Raw genomic sequence first — 20038 nt, 5'->3', positions numbered from 1 at the left:
GTGTAGCATGTTTAGTTATTCCTAGTCCTCAAGTGATAATGGTACTTGTATCAAACTTAGTTTATTTGCTGCCAATGAGGAGAGGATTGCTGACTGAGAAGTGGCTTTGCACAGTGGAGGGACATTAGCCACTAGCTACCTAGCAGGGAAGCTTTATTGCGTTCGCTTGTCAAATTTGCGAGACAAACCTACGAAAGTATTAAAAGCTCTATCGTCGGCTGAATTTATATAAATTACTGCGATGAGGTGGCGACTTGTCCATGGTGTACACCGCCTTCTGCCCGCATGCAGCTGAGATAGGCTCCAGCACCCCCCGCAACCCCGAAAGGGACAAACGGTAGAAAATGGATGGATCTCATATATCATGTATATTGCGCAACCCTAGCTGCGACCAGCAGAGGTGCTGCTGATTCAGTCTCAACTAGTTTGTGGGCTGAAGAACAGTATGACATCAGCAACAGGAAGTCAAGTTGGAACAGCTCCTTCCAAGAGCATTATTCTTATACAACAGTAGCATTGAAACAAGAATTAAAAACATTCAAAACAACATAAAAAAACATATTTGTTACATTTTCCAAAGAAAGTCAAATGCACGTTCTGACACCCAAAAAAATTAGATTTTAACTAAGTAGATCGGGCAGATCTGTCCAATGAGCGAGAGATCAAGCGGACGAGGACACAGAAAACTGAGCATTGCAATCACTCTAAAGGTCAGCGCTGTGCATTTGTGTGATAAAAGAGCAATTGATTGGCACTATTGATGGGAACTTTGATTGGTGCTCACTTGGGTTGTACGGTATAACGGTTTGTGGTACAATTTGTACAATTTGTGGTACTGGTATAGTATCGCGGTACTAATGAATCAAAAACTGTATCATACTCTGTTTGAAAAGTACCGGTACCCGGGCATGACGGCGCATCGTCACGTCATTACTGGTTTTACAAGCAGAAGAGCATGTTCGGCAATGCACAATCATGGAGTACTTACAAGCAGACAAGGTGTGTAGACAGAAAAGGGAGAACGAACGCATTTTGGCCTCAAAACTAAATATAAAGGTGAAGCTATAACACTGAAACGCCCTCAGGAAGAGATGCTTTAAAACATGGCTAGCTAGCTAGCGGCGAACGTCCATGCACAGTCGGCAGTGTTTTAGCTACTTCTAAATCACTAATCCTCACCTCCATGGCGACGAATAAAGTAAGTTTCTTACAAGTATCATCCCTGCAGGACGAGCAATAGCTAAACATGCTTCACTACACACTGTAGCTCACCGGGGTCACAATGTAAACAAACGCCATGGGTGGATCTACACCTGACATCCACTGACTGTAATGATACAAAGTTCAGCAGCGTATCTAGTCGATACTAATATGGTTACATCGATATTTTTTATCGTCACACAATCTTTTTTCCTTTTTAAAAAATGTATATTATGTTTATTAACTCAGGAAATACGTCCCTGGACACATGAGGACTTTGAATATGACCAATGTATGATCCTGAAACTACTTGGTATCTGATCGATACCTAAATTTGTGGTATCATCCAAAACTAATGTAAAGTATCAAACACAGAAGAATAAGTGATTATTACATTTTAACAGAAGTGTAGATAGAACATGTTGAAACGGGAAAAAACTGATATTAACAGTAAATGTACAAGTGGATTAATAATCAATTTTTACAGCTTGTACCTCATAATTTTGACAAAATAATAGAATGATAAATTACACAATGTTACTGCATATGTCAACAGACAAATTTGGAGCCTTTGTTTGCTTACTTAATACTAAAAGACAAGTTGTCTAGTATGTTCACCATTTTATTTAAGGCCAAAGTTGTTCTTCGATCGCAATAAGAAATTGACGGAGGCAGATAATTAGATATACCGGTATCCATATTTGTGTGTTACTTCTTTTTAACCATTAGTCATAGTACAAAACAGCTAGTGTTCTTTATTATTTGTTATCTTTTAATTGTCTGCAAGTACTGTGTGCTAACCTTCACTTTAGGAATGTAAGGAGGAGAGATACTCCTTTTCCTTATCTGTTCCTGTGTCCAGCTGAGGAGGACAATGGGCATGTGTTTGGGCTGGAAAGAGAGACAAAACAACAAGGGTGGGAGGGAGAGACACTTTATAGAAGAGAAGGTTTCCATATTTTAGATCAGACCATCTTAGCTGCGCGATTGAATGTTCTATGCTGGACTGGTGTCATTATATTTCCAAAGCTTTGGAAATAAATTACAAAATACCTATTCTGTCTCTGGTGGTTCTTCTACTCAGCTTTCAGTGTCATAAAAGAGCTTGGGAGCGACCAGAAACTTGAATTCCCTGGGAGGAACAACTGGTCCAAACGCAACAAAACATATGTTTAATGTACCGTAAGATTTTTTGTTAAACCAAAGCCAATAAGGCCATTTTTTGTGGTTCTCCTTATTTAGAAAAGTACCTAAAAGTATCGAAATACATTTTGGTACCGGTACCGGTACTAAAATATTGGTATCATGACAACCCTAGTGCTCACTCTAAAGCAATGACTTTTACTGTACAGAAAGTTAGTAGCCAATGAGTACACAGCAGAAGCAAAGCATGGAAGACATTTGCATTGTTTTACACTGCCACTGGAACTTTTTCACGATGTACCAAGAGGCAATTGTGTGAGTTTGAAGGAGTCGTCGGCTTTGATTTTCAAGCTTATTTTAGCATTCATGTCCAATATTAACAGTGGGTAAAGAATAGAAACATTGTTCAAACAGAAGCGGCATTTGTATCTAGTTTGATGCAGTATAGCTGCTATACAAGTTCATATGTGGACTGATCCTGTAAAGATACCATAAGTTGAAATTATACTGATCAAAGATCGGCTTCGTCTTTGATTCAGCCATTGAAACGGCCCATTGAAACGTACAATAATGAGGTCCTTTTGATGTCTGTGTCTGTTTGCGTGTCACTGTAGTTACAGGAACTTGGCTACAGAGCACGAGACCCTCATGCAGAAGTATCTGCATCTACTACAAATAGTGGAGACGGAGAAAACGGTTGCCAAGCAACTTCGACAACAGATCGAGGATGGGGAAATTGAGATAGAGCGGCTAAAATCTGAGGTAAACTGCCTTGTGTTATCTTTCTAGAAACATGTGTTTACTACTTTGGAGGCGGATTACAGCTTGAGGAAATTGGCTTGAAAATAAATACCGAAAGGTTCACGGGACAAAAATTGTGCTTACTTTTTATATATTTGTCCTAAAAAGAAAGCTTTTATAACTTCAGTATCTTTTGTCAATTTTACATCCAAACAAAACAGTAGTCTAATGTTTAACAGAAACCACCAGTCAATCAATGAGAATTTGTAGAGCAAATGCATTTCACTTTACTACAGAAATGGATACCTCAGTCTGAATGGAACCTTTTCAGTAAATGAATCAGCTACTTTAGTATCTGAAACTACAATCAGCAGAACAAAGAATTAATGGGTCTGTTTAAAATGCAGACTGAATAGAAGCCCTTTTTATGGAAGTATTAAGTCTTTCAACAATGTTCTAACTAAAATGGGGATGAATAAAACAAGAATGAATTTGATAAAATAGGTGCAATTTTCAGACAATTTTCAGACAATTTTCAAGTGTGAATGTTGTCTGTCTGTCTATCTGTGTTGGCACTGCGATGAGGTGGCGACTTGTCCAGGGTGTACCCCGCCTACCACTCGAATGCAGCTGAGATAGGCTCCAGCACCCCCCCACAAGGGACAAGCGGTAGAAAATGGATGGATGGATGTAACTATCTACTGGATTTTACTTTGAATGCTAGATCGCAGGGCTGCTGAAGGACAATGAGAAGATCCAGTCCAATCCAGAAGTACCGCCCAGTGATGATGACACAGAAATCAAGAAAATAAAAAAGGTGGGGAACTTGAGTGTGCATCCACATTTAGCAAGCAGGTTAAAAATAACCAAAGCAATGAAAAGCAACTGAACGCTTTCCCGCAGTTGAGAGCTCTTCATCCGACATTCAGTCAAGCAGCTGCTCTCTCTTCGAGGGCTCCTTCGACTAAAAGCACATGTCACTCTAAAGTTGGCAGCCTGCTCTGTGAACTGAAATGTTCACAGACCAGTGACGTATGGTTTCCACCACCGCAGATTAAGGAAACCAATTTTAAGAGTGGTACTTAAAGCTGAGTTTTGAACCAAGCGATCTGTGGTATGCTTTGGGTCAGTAAATCTTGATCAGGTGTGAACATCAAAAAAGTATTTAAGAAATGGGAATGCAATGAACCATGAATGAAATTTTGTATCCAGCATTTTTGTTTTGTAGAAGAATACAATATACCACTGATTCCCATCGCAGGTCCAAAGTTTCCTACGAGGCTGGATTTGCCGCAGGAAGTGGAAAACTATCATCCAAGATTACATCCGTTCACCCCATGCAGAAAGCATGAGGAAAAGGAACCAGGTGGTGTTTAGCATGCTGGAGGCCGAAGCGGAATACGTCCAGCAACTGCACATCCTGGTCAACAACTTTCTGCGGCCTCTACGCATGGCCGCCAGCTCCAAGAAGCCACCCATCACCCACGATGATGTCAGCAGCATCTTCCTCAACAGGTAGTGAAGCAGCCGACGGGGACGGTGGTGGCATTTTGCAAAGATGAAAAACTCATGACTGTGCCTATTTGTTTTGTCAGCGAGACTATCATGTTCCTCCACCAAATCTTCTACCAGGGCCTGAAGGCCAGGATAGCCAGCTGGCCAACCCTGGTGCTGGGTAAGAATTATGGCAATCTCTCCAAAAATACACACTGACATTTTCTGAAAGGTGGGCTGTAGTTCTCGGGATGCTTTGGGCCTCTACTTTCTTGTCTCCTAAAAGGCCTCTTGAATAGAATAATCAAGAATTTATGAAGTGCAAGCCATCCGGACAGACTCTTTGTTCATCAAATTTGAATCGCAGATAAAAGTCACCAACTTGCAAGGAATCTTCACCACGCTTCTCTGTTGCCCGCAGACAGGCAGAAAGCAATCTGCCTTCTGTTGCAGCCAAATTTGCTGATTTTGACTGAGACTTTAATCAAGCTCTCAAAACTGCGCTCAAAAGAATCACACTGGTCTTTGCCAACTTGGAGCTGTTGGTGAGGCCGGGCATCTTGTAACAGTCAAAGAGAAGTCAGCTTGAAGCCTCTTCTGTCTGCAACACCCAGCCTTCTTTGCTGTCCACTCCATTCCATCTCTTGTCTTTGCCTGCTTCAGATTCCAATGACTGTGTCTTGTTGCATTACTTTTGTTGTATAGCGATTACAGGATAGCATTTGTCTATCGGGCAAGTCTGTCAATATATATATTTTTTTCATATGAATATATTTTCAGGCAATCTTCCATACTCTTATTCAATTATAGTTTTATGACAAAGCAAAAAAAAAAAAAAAAACAGCTCACCAATCCATATTAGGCGGCAAAAAGTTAAAGTATGCTTAACAAGGTCCTGGTTTGAAAACTGAAAATTTTACCCAACATAATTCTTATTTATTTTCCCAGCTGACCTCTTTGACATTTTGCTGCCCATGTTAAACATCTACCAAGAATTTGTGCGGAACCACCAGTACAGCCTGCAAATCTTGGCCCACTGCAAACAGAACCGAGACTTTGACAAGCTGCTGAAGCAGTACGAGGCCAAGCCTGATTGCGAAGAAAGGACGTTGGAGACATTCCTCACTTACCCCATGTTTCAGGTACCCACATGATTGATTGAGATTGATTGAGACTTTTATTATTAGGTTGCACAGTGAAGTACATATTCCGTACAATTGACCACTAAATGGTAACACCCGAATAAGTTTTTCAATTTGTTTAAGTCGGGGTCCACTTAAATTGATTCATGATACAGATATATACCATCAGATATATACTATCATCATAATACAGTTATCACATCAAGACAAACATGCTCCTTATTGTGCTTCACTGCATGCACTGCGGCATGGACTTTTCTTTTCCCCACAAACAACACTTACAACAACAGTTGTTATCGCTTGGGGAGTGCAGGTATTTTACAGCTTTTATTTAAGTGCAATCATAAATCTGGCCATCCCCTCCTTCAGGTTTAGTGGGGAACTGAAAGATGGCGTTTAAGTGTACCTATTTTAATTGTTAATTATGGCCCCTGCAGCAACTGTACATTTCACTTTTATAATCACCACATCAGTAATGCAACAGTTATGGCCTATAATGTATTGCATCTATTAGAGCCGTTTGTGTTTTCTTGCCTGTGGTTCTAAGAGCTCTGTAATGACTTGACAGTATTTCTTGTGAAGTGGCAACAGTTGCTAAGTTTTTAATGGGAAGAGAGGGTTTTTTTTCTAGTTATCAAACAGATGTAAGGACAGATGTGAATTGATAGACTATGGGGGTATATGGGACACACCTCTTAATAATTTAGGTAAGAAATAATCACGGATTAGATTTAGCTCTACCATAGTTTTAATTATTTTTCATAACCAAATATGTAGACTTCAAAAGCTCTCGAAGCTGCAAAAAAACAACTCTATATGGTCTTCTATTTTCCCCTTCCATATTGATACTCTTGAATAATGTACAGTGGTACCTCTGTTTTCGTTAGTAAGCCATTAAAAAATGTATACATTTTTCCAATGAGAAATAATTGAATTATTACAGACGCCAACAAAATAATAACACAAAACACTGAACATTGAAAACAAACCGAGGTGATCAGAAAAGTGTGGCATGCGAAAACCAAGAAACCACTGTACAATAAAGATTTAAACTACTTGTGATTTCTGGAACTTGTTTTTAATTTCAGGATTTCTCTCATGTTTCTCTGTCAGATCCCTCGTTATATCCTGACCCTTCACGAATTACTGGCTCACACTCCTCATGAGCATGTGGAGAGAAATAGCTTGGATTACGCCAAATCGAAACTAGAGGAACTTTCGAGGTACATCAATGTCTGTCAATCATTCAATCCCACAAATTAACTGCCAAGACTTGCAACTAAAGAAAAGCATTTGACTAAAAGTCTTTGTTTTACAAATGATAAAAGTAATTGATTCTTTTTTTTTTATATATATATATATATATTTTTTTTAAATAATGGGACAATCTCACTATGATGGGTGGTATAGTTTGCAATAATGCACCTCAACTTCCAATAATCAACTTGATGGCCTTCTTTAGACAGCATATCGGTTGAGGCAGAATCAACAGTGCCTCTGCTGGTTGCAGTCAAGTAGTGTACTCCCTTCTTACCACAATTGCTTCAAGCTAAAATTAATCAAAAATCAATTAAGTTATGAATATGCCCATCTGTGCACCACAGTTCGCAATTCACAGAATACGTTCTAAGGCAATAATTTGTCTTCATGCACTTTTATTGTCAGACTAACTTGGAACCCCGTTGATTCACCTCAATGGGAGTTTGTACATGGGGATATGTTTTGTTTTGATTGTGTCCCTTATGATCATGAAGGTAATTCCAGTTTATTTGTTTCAGAATAATGCACGATGAGGTGAGTGAGACAGAGAACATCAGAAAAAATCTGGCTATTGAGCGAATGATTGTCGAGGGCTGTGAAGTGCTGCTGGATACCAGCCAGACATTTGTAAGACAAGGTATGCATGTTTGATTTCAAACATAATGTTGGTCTACAGCATTTCTGGCATTTTCAGTTAGTTCTAATTAACAGCTGTTGTTGTAATCAAAGACATGTTGATATTCCTCACCTGTTGTTTATTAAACAATCCAATGCAGATTAAGATATGCTTAACAGTTAAATACAAAGGAAAACAGTCTACATCCCAGCTTTGTGTTAGTGGTGACAAAGGTAAATGAGCTCTGAGCCGCAAATGGCCCCTGAGTGGGACTTTGGACAAATAATCAAAATGATACTCCAGCATAAGATCTAGAAATGCTGAAAAGCGTTTGAAGAGTTTGTGGCAAGTAACCAATTACATGTAAGATGCAGATTGGATAAAAACAGTGTTCTTAAATTAAGGTTTGTCTACTCATGTCAAGAACTAGGCTGTGTCTGATAATACTGACCTTCCACAGGTTCTCTGATACAGGTGCCAATGAGCGAGAAGGGCAAGATCACCAGAGGCCGTCTGGGTTCTTTGTCTCTGAAGAAGGAAGGCGAGCGCCAGTGCTTCCTCTTTTCCAAACATCTCATCATCTGCACTCGAGGCTCGGGGGGGAAACTGCACATCACAAAGGTACAGCAGAAGCATGGTATCACTTTATTTAGAAATTTCCAGTTTTATAAAATCATTCAACAGCATTTGTGTGCCACATTTTTGTTACAGAATGGTGTAGTGTCTCTCATTGACTGCACACTGATGGAAGAGACTGAGGGTGCCGATGATGAGCGTAAGTTACAGTTCATCTATCCATCCATTTCCAAACTTCACACAGCAAAGCTCCAACAGTGATTCAAACCCAGATCTCCTGACAGTAAGGCAGCCGTGCTAACCACTATCCTACCATGCAGCAAAAGTTACTGTTGAGTGCAAAATATATAATACAGTGCTGTTTCAGCCAAAGTAAATGGGTGCATATTTTGTTCTAAACACACCTAAAGTCAGCCAGGTATCCAGAGTCCAGACATTAATATAATAATGTCAATATCAGCACCTTGACAATAATTAGATTTAGTTCTACTGTTTTGTTGACCACCCAGAGATCTAATAGCTATGGGAGAATAAACAATGTGTGAATAACACAATTTATAAGTGACCTTGAAAACAAGTGATATAAAGAAAAGGAGCAGAAGGAGCAGAAGGAGGATGACAAAGAAGAGGAGCAGGAGACAGTCTCATGTTGCAGAGCGATACTGAAATATCCATACGAAATATCGATACCGCCAATACCTGATCGATCTTGATGCTCCATTTTCAATTCTCAAATCAAAATATCGATACTTTCATTATTTGCTATAATGTATATTATTAACAGGAAGACAGTGTAAAGAAACTAAATCATTGAGATCTTGTCAAAATGAAACGCGATTTGTGTGAACTACTTATTTTTCCGCCAAGGTAAGTACAGTACTACGTAATGCGCAATCGCATCAGCAATATGCTCAGTCATTCAGTCTGTCATTTGTTTGTATAAGAAAACTTTTGGCAATGAAAATAAGTCACTTATGTATCCTTTTATTGTAGCCTATTTTCAGCGACTACATTCGTTGAATTTAAATACGAACGCACTTGTTTGCATTTGTGATTTTATATCGTTTGAATATGATTCCCCAGGAGCTTGAAATACATCACTTTATAAATTTTACCAGACACATTGGTTAAATTAGTACAACGTATTGGTATCGAATCAGTATCGCTGATACCAGCCTGAAGTGAAAGAACGAAGAAATGAAAATAGAAAATCAGTGGTATCGCACATCCCTATTGGAAACATAATCTTTTGTTTACCACTATTTCCCGCTGCCTACTATTAGCTATATTACCAAATGTGTCCGAATAGCTTTCTGGAAAATTTGTCAAACCCACTGCGAAGTATTTTGCCACAATTTGCTGTCCGTGAATTACTTCCGGAAATGGTGTTCGATCTCCGCATTCCCGCCGTTAGATTGGTTTTCGTCAAACTAACTACAGTACACAGAAAGGATTCGGCGGTGACACTTACCAAATTTTATTTTGCTCTTTTCTTTCGTACTTAGGGTAAAACGTACTCAATAAATGCAGGGGGAAGTCAGTGTTGGTCATGGTCCTAGTTTGTTGATGTTTGCAAAGTCTGACAATGGAGTCTGACGTACTGGTTTGAACCAGGTAATTCGAAGGAGCCAAATTGGGTATAGCGCCACCTATGTTTGCGGAGGCTCCTGTGCATTAATGCTGTGGCAACTACATCAAGTAAGCTAATTTTTTTTTTTTCAGGATATAATCATGTGGAAAATTTAATAAATTATTAATTTCATGTCATGCTTATTTTCATATAATTTATATATTGTTTGTAATAGGCAGCACGGTGCACTGCGTCTGCCTTAAAGTCAGGAGACAGGGTTCGAATCTCTTGGATAACTTGATTTAGCACATTGTTCCCGTGCTTATGTTGGTTTTCTGGGTCCCCAAAATCATGCATGTGAGACTAAATGGACACTCTATATCAGTGGTTCTCAACCTTTTTTCAGTGATGTACCCCCTGTGAACATTTTTTTAATTCAAGTACCCCCTAATCAGAGCAAAGCATTTTTGGTTGAAAAAAAAGAGATAAAGAAGTAAAATACAGCACTATGTCATCAGTTTTGGATTTATTAAATTGTATAACAGTGCAAAATATTGCTAATTTGTAGTGGTCTTTCTTGAACTATTTGGAAAAAAAGATAAAAATAACTAAAAACTTGTTGACAAATAAACAAGTGATTCAATTATAAATAAAGATTTCTACACATAGAAGTAATCATCAACTTAAAGTGCCCTCTTTGGGGATTGTAATAGAGATCCATCTGGATTGATGAACTTAACTCTAAACATTTCTTCAAAAAAAAAGAAATCTTTAACATCAATATTTATGGAACATGTCCACAAAAAAATCTAGCTGTCAACACTGAATATTGAATTGTTGCATTGTAATGAATGGAATAGCCTACTTGTTTTGATGTTCAGTTTATGAACTTACATTCATATTTTGTTGAAGTATTATTCAATAAATATATTTATAAAGGATTTTTGAATTGTTGCTATTTGTAGAATATTTAAAAAAAAATCTCACGTACCCCTTGGCATACCTTCAAGTACCCCCAGGGGTACGCGTACCCCCATTTGAGAACCACTGCTCTATATTGTCCAAAGGTATGAATGGGAATGGTTGTTTGTCTATTTGTGCCCAGTCCAGGGTGTACCCCGCCTCTCGCTCAAAGTCAGTTGGGCTTCAGCTTATGTAGGACCCTAATGAAAATTAACGATATAGAAAATGTATGTTTTTTATGTTAGCTTTAAACGTTCACTGTATAGGTGCACAAAAATGCTGACAATTATATCATTTATTTTTGATGTGATGATAAAATGTTGTTTACAATATAGCCAAAGTGGAGCGTAGTGGCCAGGACACCGAGCACCTGGACTTTAAAGTGATCGTGGAGCCAAAAGATGGGCAGCCTTACACGGTCATCCTGGTGGCTTCATCCCGACAAGAGAAGTCTGCGTGGACAAGCGATATCAGCCAGGTAAATACCAATAAATGTCACTGCCGGGCTGTAAAGTGCTGACTTTACAAGGCGGGAAGAGGGGATGTTAAACTGCTGGCTGCAAAACACTTGTATACTGTGTAAAGAGCGACAGCAGGGTCTTCTGTTTGATATGTGCGAAAGCGCAAACCCCTCTCTTCTGCTCTCTTTTGTCTATCTGACTTCTAGTGCATTGACAACATCCGCTGCAATGGTCTGATGATGAATGCATTCGAGGAAAACAGTAAAGTCACTGTGCCGCAGATGATTAAGTGAGTGTCAACAGTCACTTAATCATACCATACAATATACATGCACAACAAAGAGGATAAAGCATGGCAGGAATACCCACAACATGCATGTACAGGGTCATTTTTCATAATCTATGTGACCCCCTAACCTCATGTAGTTATTTTGGATAAATGCATTGCACTCTGCAGATCCGACACCAGCTTATACTGCGACGATGTCGACATCCGCTTCAGCAAGATGATGAACTCCTGCAAGGTGCTCCAGATCCGCTACGCTAGCGTGGAGCGCCTGCTTGAACGGCTGACCGACTTGCGCTTCCTCTCCATTGACTTCCTGAATACCTTCCTCCACTCTTACCGGGTTTTCACGAGTGCGACGGTCGTGCTGGACAAACTAATCACCATCTACAAGAAGCCAATCAGCGCCATCCCTGCACGGTGAGTATTGTCTAAAAAATGGACCTTGGATATTACTTAGAGTAGTCAGTGTATTGCTTGGAAAAAAATGTTGATTTCTGTCAACACACGTTATAGTCTAAATATCTGTCACAGTGTCAAAATTCCACAGTTCCACGACCAGGGCGAGTCGTGTGGTTTTCGTCCTGGTCGTGGAACTGTGGACCAGCTCTATACTCTCGGCAGGGTCCTTGAGGGTGCATGGGAGTTTGCCCAACCAGTCTACATGTGCTTTGTGGATTTGGAGAAGGCATTTGACCGTGTCCCCCGGGAGGTCCTGTGGGGAGTGCTCAGAGAGTATGGGGTATCGGACTGTCTGATTGTGGCTGTCCGCTCCCTGTAGGATCAGTGTCAGAGCTTGGTCCGCATTGCCGGCAGTAAGTCGGACACGTTTCCAGTAAGGGTTGGACTCCGCCAAGGCTGCCCTTTGTCACCGATTCTGTTCATAACTTTTATGGACAGAATTTCTAGGCGCAGTCAAGGCGTTGAGGGGATCCGGTTTGGTGGCTGCAGGATTAGGTCTCTGCTTTTTGCAGATGATGTGGTCCTGATGGCTTCATCTGGCCAGGATCTTCAGCTCTCACTGGATCGGTTCGCAGCCGAGTGTGAAGCGACTGGGATGAGAATTAGCACCTCCAAGTCCGAGTCCATGGTTCTCGCCCGGAAAAGGGTGGAGTGCCATCTCCGGGTTGGGGAGGAGACCCTGCCCCAAGTGGAGGAGTTCAAGTACCTAGGAGTCTTGTTCACGAGTGAGGGAAAAGTGGATCGTGAGATCGACAGGCGGATTGGTGACGCTGTATCGATCCGTTGTGGTGAAGAAGGAGCTGAGCCGGAAGGTAAAGCTCTCAATTTACCGGTCGATCTACGTTCCCATCCTCACCTATGGTCATGAGCTTTGGGTTATGGCCGAAAGGACAAGATCACGGGTACAGGCGGCCGAAATGAGTTTCCTCCGCCGGGTGGCGGGGCTCTCCTTTAGAGATAGGGTGAGAAGCTCTGCCATCCGGGGGGAGCTCAAAGTAAAGCCACTGCTCCTCCACATCGAGAGGAGCCAGATGAGGTGGTTCGGGCATCTGGTCAGGATGCCACCTGAACGCCTCCCTAGAAGGTGTTTAGGGCACGTCCGACCGGTAGGAGGCCACTGGGAAGACCCAGGACACGTTGGGAAGACTATGTCTCCCGGCTGGCCTGGGAACGCCTCGGGATCCCCCGGAAGGAGCTGGACGAAGTGGCTGTGGAGAGGAAAGTCTGGGTTTCCCTGCTTAGGCTGATGCCCCCGTGACCCGACCTCAGATAAGCGGAAGAAGATGGATGGATGGATGGATGGATGGAGTGTCAAAATTATGTCATTATTTAGAGTTAGCTCCACTGTTATCAAACACTGCCATATTTCTTTTGGGCATGGAATGTAGTTCTTCCACTTCCCCAAATGATGTCACTGGCGGATGTTAGACACATTGCGCTCCTCCATCTTCTTTCCACTCGTGGATGTCCCACAGGTGCTCCAATGGGTTCAGGTCTGAAGACATACATATTATATTATCTTCAGCTTCTTTAGCAAGGAATATGATCATCTTGGAAGAGTATTAGGACTTGTTATCATGTTCGAAAACTGTGATGTTTCACAGTGTACCAAGGGAGGAGATCCTGCTCTGCCTTACAGTGTCGAAGTATATATATTGAACTTCAATGAACCGCAGCTCTCCAGTGCCGGTGTCCTTTCATATATAAATTTGGCTGCTTCCTTGAAAAAAGCAACCAATAGCGTAACACGATAGTGGGGTCGATTGAATTACGCTACAATGTAATGTTTGCTGTCAAATTTTGTTTTACACGCGTGCTGTATGGTATTTGAGAACGACTCGTCGAAGTTCGGTGGTGCCAACGCAACCAATGAATGTTGGTGAAGCTCACTCCCTGACTGCTTCCTTTTTTTTCTTTTTTTTTGGTCCTATCCAGCCACTTAGGCAAATCATATTGTTGATGTAGATGCCCATATCTGTTGTACATATTTACTTTACAAAAGAGAAGTGTGGGATACTTCTTTGTTGCCTATTTGTATTTGAATTTATTAAATTGATGTATATTAATGTTTAAAAAAAGGAAGACAGAGGGGGAAATTGCAGGAACAAGAAGAGGATAAGACAAAGAGAGAACAACAGCAACAACAGCAAAAACAGCACATACGATCAGCAAATACGATATGTACAAATATGATACAAAAGTGATAGCAGAGGCAAATATTGATAACACAAAAATAACAATGAACATTACTGCACTACAAATGGAGCAATACAAATAACAATAGAAATAGCAATGTTGATGATGAATGATAATAATAATTACCTCTATTATCAACAATACAGTTGTTTCAAATGCAACAATACAAATATGTAATGATAACTTAAATTACAAGCAAATAAAGCAGATAAATGGAGGGGGAAAAAGAGAAACAAACTTGTATTATTTACCTTGTAGATTGTTATAGTAACAATAGGTTAAGCTTTGTCAGTGTTACCAGTTACCCATTTTCCCCAAGGGAAACAACGTTAATATATGTTTGATAAAACGTGAATATATGCATGAGTGTATGTATGCATATGTGCTTGTATGTGTACTATATGTGTATATGTATGTTTGTACAGTGAATGTGGAAGCGTATGTACCCATGTAGGTAGGTAAGTACCAATGTGTGCGTGTATGTACAGCATGTATGAATGAATGTATATATGTATGAATAATTGTGTGTATGTGAGTATGTACTGTATGTCATTAGTTTTTTCATTTACTTTATTAGTCCCCGAGGGGAAATTCAGATTTTCAGCGCAATCCCATTCAAGAGCAGACATACATTACAGGGAGACAAAACAGGAATGCTGACGGGTCAGCCAACTTCCGGCGCCCCTTAGAAAGGTGGGAAAAGGTCAATGTTGTGGGGGTGAGAGACTGTGGACTCCAGACTGAAGCTAAGAAAAAAAACTCAATAGCCGTAAGCACACATAAACATGTTACATAGAATCCACAAAACCTGCAACAGAGGGGAGGGAGTGGGGGTATGTGTATTTTTATGTACAATATATTTGTCTCCCATTGTGTGCGGGAGCCAAAGTACGGCCCCAGCCACCCAGAGAGCCCAACCCAAAGCAGCAGGCGCGGTGCCCAGGGAACAAGGGAACTCTGGCCCCACGCAGTCAGGCCGGCTGTATACAGGACCCCCAGCGGCAGGTCATAGATAGACGCGCCCGGCAGAGGACAAGGGAGAAGCCAGCAAGTGACCACACCCTACGCAGGCAGAAGGGCGGGTGCCCCGCCACGAGGGGCCTAGAGACTTCCGGCAGCCGGACGGAAAGACCGCCCCACCCCACCAGCAACAGAGCCCCCGCGAGCGTAACCCCACCCCAGGAGAACCCGGCAGGGCCTGCCCCAGGCCACCCCACCCAAGTCGGCCGCCGCAGGACCGCCCAGCACGGGGCCACTGGAACCACCCACCCAACCTGCAAGGATCCCAACGATAGAGATGGAACGGCCAGCAACTGCCCTGGTGGATACACCTCCCCAGGAAAGAGGAAGAACAAGAAAAAAAAAGATATCAGAGACATGCTGCTGACATGCAAGGTCACTACCCCAGCAGCTGGCCGCCTTGCAATACTGCAGAATACCATGCAGCGCACCAAACTGGTAGTGGGACTAAACCTAGCAGGCCACAACCAAGAGGGGCATCCGGAAGAGGTGGACGGCAGGACCCAGGGACCCCAGACACGCAGCCCTTGTGAGCAAGACACAATCATTGCCTTTGCCAGGAGATTATGTATCCATTGGGTTTTATTTGTCAATCAGTTACTTTGTTAGTTAGTTGTTTAGTTAGTTAGTTAGCTGTATGGCTCAAATAGTTATGGGCATATTTTGATGTAACTTTCAAGAAATGTCAGAAATAGAATAAGAACAAGTGGTTAAATCTTAATCATTTCTACTGCATTACTTTTTGTTTATGTTACAAGGCTAAACTTCTCTCTGTGTGTATGTATGCTTGTGGGGCCGCCTCCAACCACGGAGACAAAGACAGGGGATGACTAAGGGTTCATTCAGTTTATTTTATCCAGCTATAGAACAAACTCACCTAAGTGCTGAGATTGATGCAAAGAATGAACCCTCTTGCAGTACGTTTGGAAGCGAGAAACAAAGAAAACAAATACGCACGGACATGGACATTTTATTTATCCTTTGATTAATTACCTCCGAAAAGAGGTTATGTGCTTAATGGGGTTTGTTTGTTTGTAAATAGCAACATAGCTCTAAGAGATATGGGCAGATCTTGATTATACTTTCAGAAAATGTCAGAAAGAGGATACGGAATAAGTGATTAGATTTTTGGGGTGATCCGGATAACCGTCTAGATTTTTTTTTTTTTTTTTAAAGGATTCTTTACCATTGGTAGATAGGACCTGGCATAGGTTTGCGCTCTCCAAGTGCTTTTCTATTCCATCTACAGTATATTATACTGACTTGTGTTGCCAGCTATTTAGACAATAATGACAATAATATATACACACACACACACACACACACACACATATATATATATATATATATATATATATATATGTATATATATATATACCAAATAATACATTACGAGAATCGGTTTGAATCGAGAATTATGTTGACTCGCTCTGAATTGAACCGTCAACCCAGGAATTGGAATCGGGTCGAATCAAATCGTTAGGTGCCCAGTGATTCACGCCCCTAATAGTAAATATACAGTGTACTGACACTGACTACCGGTACTCCAAAGCAGTGTTTTTTTTAACCATAGGCCAATAACTGGGCCGCGAACGCCCTCTAAAGGGCTGCTAAAAATATCTTGTTTCCCAATGTGGTCTGTATGGGCTGCAGAGGTATTCAGCTGTAATACACTTTTCCACCACTTGTGGCAGTAATGACATTATCAAACAAACAGAATAAGGTGCTGCTAAAGTCATAGAGAAGTTTATTAAGCGCAAAAAGTTTGACTAAAGTGGTGAAGCTGTATTTTAATTTGCACTTTAATTTTATTGACATTTTAATTCAGAAACATATCATGACTATAATATTAGTATTTATTATTACTTTAGTTAGAATTTATTTATTTTAGATTTAGACTTAGACTTAGACTTCCTTTTTATTGTCATTCAAATTTGAACTTTACAGCACAGATAAGAACGAAATTTCGTTACATAAGCTCATGGTAGAGCAGGATAAAAAAAAGCAATACGGTGCATATATAAATAAATATATATATATAAATAATATATAAATATATATATAAAATAAATAAATATATATAAATAAATAAATAAATAGATTACTGTACAGATAAATATATTGCACTTTTTCACATGCGTCCACGTTTATGGATGTATGTTATATTGTCTTTTTTATTCCAGCGAGTTAATCCATTTTGGGGGGAGTTGAGGGGATAATTTAATTGTTTTAGCAAAACATAGTTTGTAAATTGTAATAAATAAGTGCAATACGTTTAAATACATTTGCAAATTTATTTTTCATCAGTTTTTAGATTCTACATGATGATGTTTATTTAGGAAACATATATTATTATTTATTATTAATTTACTTAGAATGTATTAATTTTAGCAAGCCGTAATTGTATTTAAATTAATATTTCATCAGTTTTTATGAATCCCTTCATTTACAGTATATTTGATTCGTATTTATTTTTGTAATCAGCCTGCCCTAAGCCTTGATAATAACCTTTGTGATTAACACATGCTTTCATATCATTTGACAAGGTTGTAAACTGTAAGTAGGTTAGATATAAGTGTTGAATATGATTAAAATCAAGAGTAAGATTACTAATTCAGTGTTAATGTTTGAGCCCCTATGTAGTGGAAAAGTTAAGCCCTGAGGTCAAAAATGTTTAGGAGCCCTGATCTAAAGTACAGTACAGTATATCATCCATCCATCCATCTTCTTCCGCTTATCCGAGGTCGGGTCGCGGGGACAGTACAGTATATCCAAGTTAAAATTTAATAGTGTTGCTATACATTGCAAAAATATACTGTACCGTATTGGAACAAAAATGCTTGCTGAAAGTGAGGGGTGCCCTCACTTTTTTGAGATATCGCAGGTTAGTGAAAGTTAGCAGGTCAACTGTCACATTAATAAAAATAACTATACATATTGTATGTTATGCTGAATAACGTTTGAGTTTCAGGGTTTATCTTAAAACTGGTGGATTATATGGACTTCTTTGATTATTTATTTCGAATTACTCCGCATACTTATGCACTACAGTAGACTGTGGAGGCAGGGGAGTCTCAAGCATAAAAAAAATATTTGTGTATTGAACTGTGTGAATGTATGAACATGTTTTCTGTAAGATTCCAATTTTTTTTGTTAACATTTTGTTTAAGAAAAATCGCTGAATTTGCACATTTCCGACTTGGGATGAGGCTGGGACGAGTCAAACCTACCCTCTGTTTGCGCAATCTTTCATAAACCGAGTTAGACGGTGCTAGCCATGAACGTCTTTGCACGTCAATGCAAGAGACCAATCTCACTAGTAAGTTGATTTACAACTTAATGCTCTAACTGAGTCAACATGTGGAAAAGTAAATGTTCCTTTATTAATGTGCTAATTGCAAGGTGCTATATGATTTGATTCTGAATGGTGGCTGAGCACCCCTAAAAGGTAGAAATCTTGGTTTCACCTACTGTATACCCCTATACATTTTTATCATTTAGTTTTGTGCTGTATCCCTTGGTAATTTCATAACAACTTCTAAAAAACTATTCTTGAACTCACACCCTTTACCCGGATCTGCATCTAAAATGTTTTTGGTTCTACCTTGATCCATAACCGTAAGGTTTGAGAACTTTACATATTTGAAAATGACCCAGCCCCTCCAAAATGTTGACAATGTATCCGCCCTATCACATTGGATTCACTGTCCATTCCTTGTACGTCCAAGTGAGGACGTCACACGCCTCTGAAGCCAACCGCCTTTCCTTTTACACTCTTTTATTTCTCTTTCAACAAGTCTGACCATCCCTCTCTTCGCTGCGCTGTCGCCATGACAACCATTTACTTTGCTGCAGGACCCCACCCTCTCCTCATCGTCTCCCTCCCTTGTACCCCCTTCCCTACCCTTCCCTACCTCCTCTCATCTGCAGCAGCTCCGCGGTATTAAATGTTGATGGTGGTGTTTTGTACTCCATCACCCCCGCCCCTCGCTTTTTTGTCACCCATTTCTCCTGCTTTCTTTCTCGTTATTATATCTCCCATCCATCCCCTCATCCCATCCTTTTTTTTTAACACATGACATGGGCACCTAACAGCACAGTGGAGTGGCGGTAGCGCCGTCCCACTCACCCACACACACACATCCAGCAGCCTTCACTGTGGAGAAATCCATATCACTATGTCACTGACTCCAGCCTATCTCCGTCCTCTTCTTCTTTCCTTCACTGCACCTCTCTCGCTCGCTCCCTCTCTCCCTATACCTTCCCTCTCTAACCGTGTCTCAGTGTGCCTCCCCCGGGCTGGTTGCTGTTGGCAGCACCCGTGCCTTCCAACGCTGTCACTTGACAGGCTATTTATAGGCCTTCAGAGGGGGTGGCTCTCAGTGCAAGGAGGATGCTGTCTTAAACAATGTCGCTTCAATAAAAAGAGGCTGGAGCTCCCAGGCTGCGCTGTTGTTGCCCGATGCCGGTCCCTCCATTTACACACACATCGTCATCGTACAATCCTGTATATGCTTTTTTAATACGAACTAATTACCTTTTAAAAATAGGTATTTTTTTACACAAAAATTACTTTTTACACAAAACTTTTTGCATCAGTAGAATTAAGGAGTCATAATGTTTTGAGTGGATACACTTATTTTTACATTTATTTTGGGGCAGTATAGCTCGGTTGGTAGAGCGGCCGTGCCAGCAACTTGAGGGTTGCAGGTTCGATCTCCGCCATCCTCGTCACTGCCGTTGTGTCCTTGGGCAAGACACTTTACCCACCTGCTCCCAGTGCCACCCACACTGGTTTAAATGTAACTTAGATATTGGGTTTCACTATGTAAAGCGCTTTGAGTCACTTGAGAAAAAGCGCTATATAAATGTAATTCACTTCACTTAAAACATTTTGCCTACTTTCTA

At 40.5% G+C, this 20038-nt stretch overlaps 1 protein-coding gene across 2 annotated transcripts in view; it reads left to right on the top strand.

Annotated features, from left to right (window-relative positions):
* The window catches only part of LOC133608843 (ras-specific guanine nucleotide-releasing factor 1-like), a 75487-nt gene that overhangs the window by 20144 nt on the left and 35305 nt on the right, over window positions 1-20038 (top strand). For both annotated transcript variants that reach the window (XM_061964425.2, XM_061964424.2), the window contains exons 3-14: window positions 2958-3105; window positions 3809-3901; window positions 4346-4599; window positions 4680-4759; window positions 5527-5720; window positions 6834-6943; window positions 7499-7617; window positions 8057-8217; window positions 8308-8371; window positions 11041-11183; window positions 11373-11455; window positions 11624-11872. In XM_061964425.2, the coding sequence (XP_061820409.2) occupies window positions 2958-3105; window positions 3809-3901; window positions 4346-4599; window positions 4680-4759; window positions 5527-5720; window positions 6834-6943; window positions 7499-7617; window positions 8057-8217; window positions 8308-8371; window positions 11041-11183; window positions 11373-11455; window positions 11624-11872 (1698 nt within the window). The remainder of the gene's footprint in view (window positions 1-2957; window positions 3106-3808; window positions 3902-4345; window positions 4600-4679; window positions 4760-5526; window positions 5721-6833; window positions 6944-7498; window positions 7618-8056; window positions 8218-8307; window positions 8372-11040; window positions 11184-11372; window positions 11456-11623; window positions 11873-20038) is intronic.

This window comes from Nerophis lumbriciformis, linkage group LG06, assembly GCF_033978685.3.
Source record: "Nerophis lumbriciformis linkage group LG06, RoL_Nlum_v2.1, whole genome shotgun sequence".
NCBI classification, from domain to species: domain Eukaryota; kingdom Metazoa; phylum Chordata; class Actinopteri; order Syngnathiformes; family Syngnathidae; genus Nerophis; species Nerophis lumbriciformis.
Note: the sequence above shows the minus strand (reverse complement) of the source record. Positions and strands in the feature narration are given on the sequence as shown.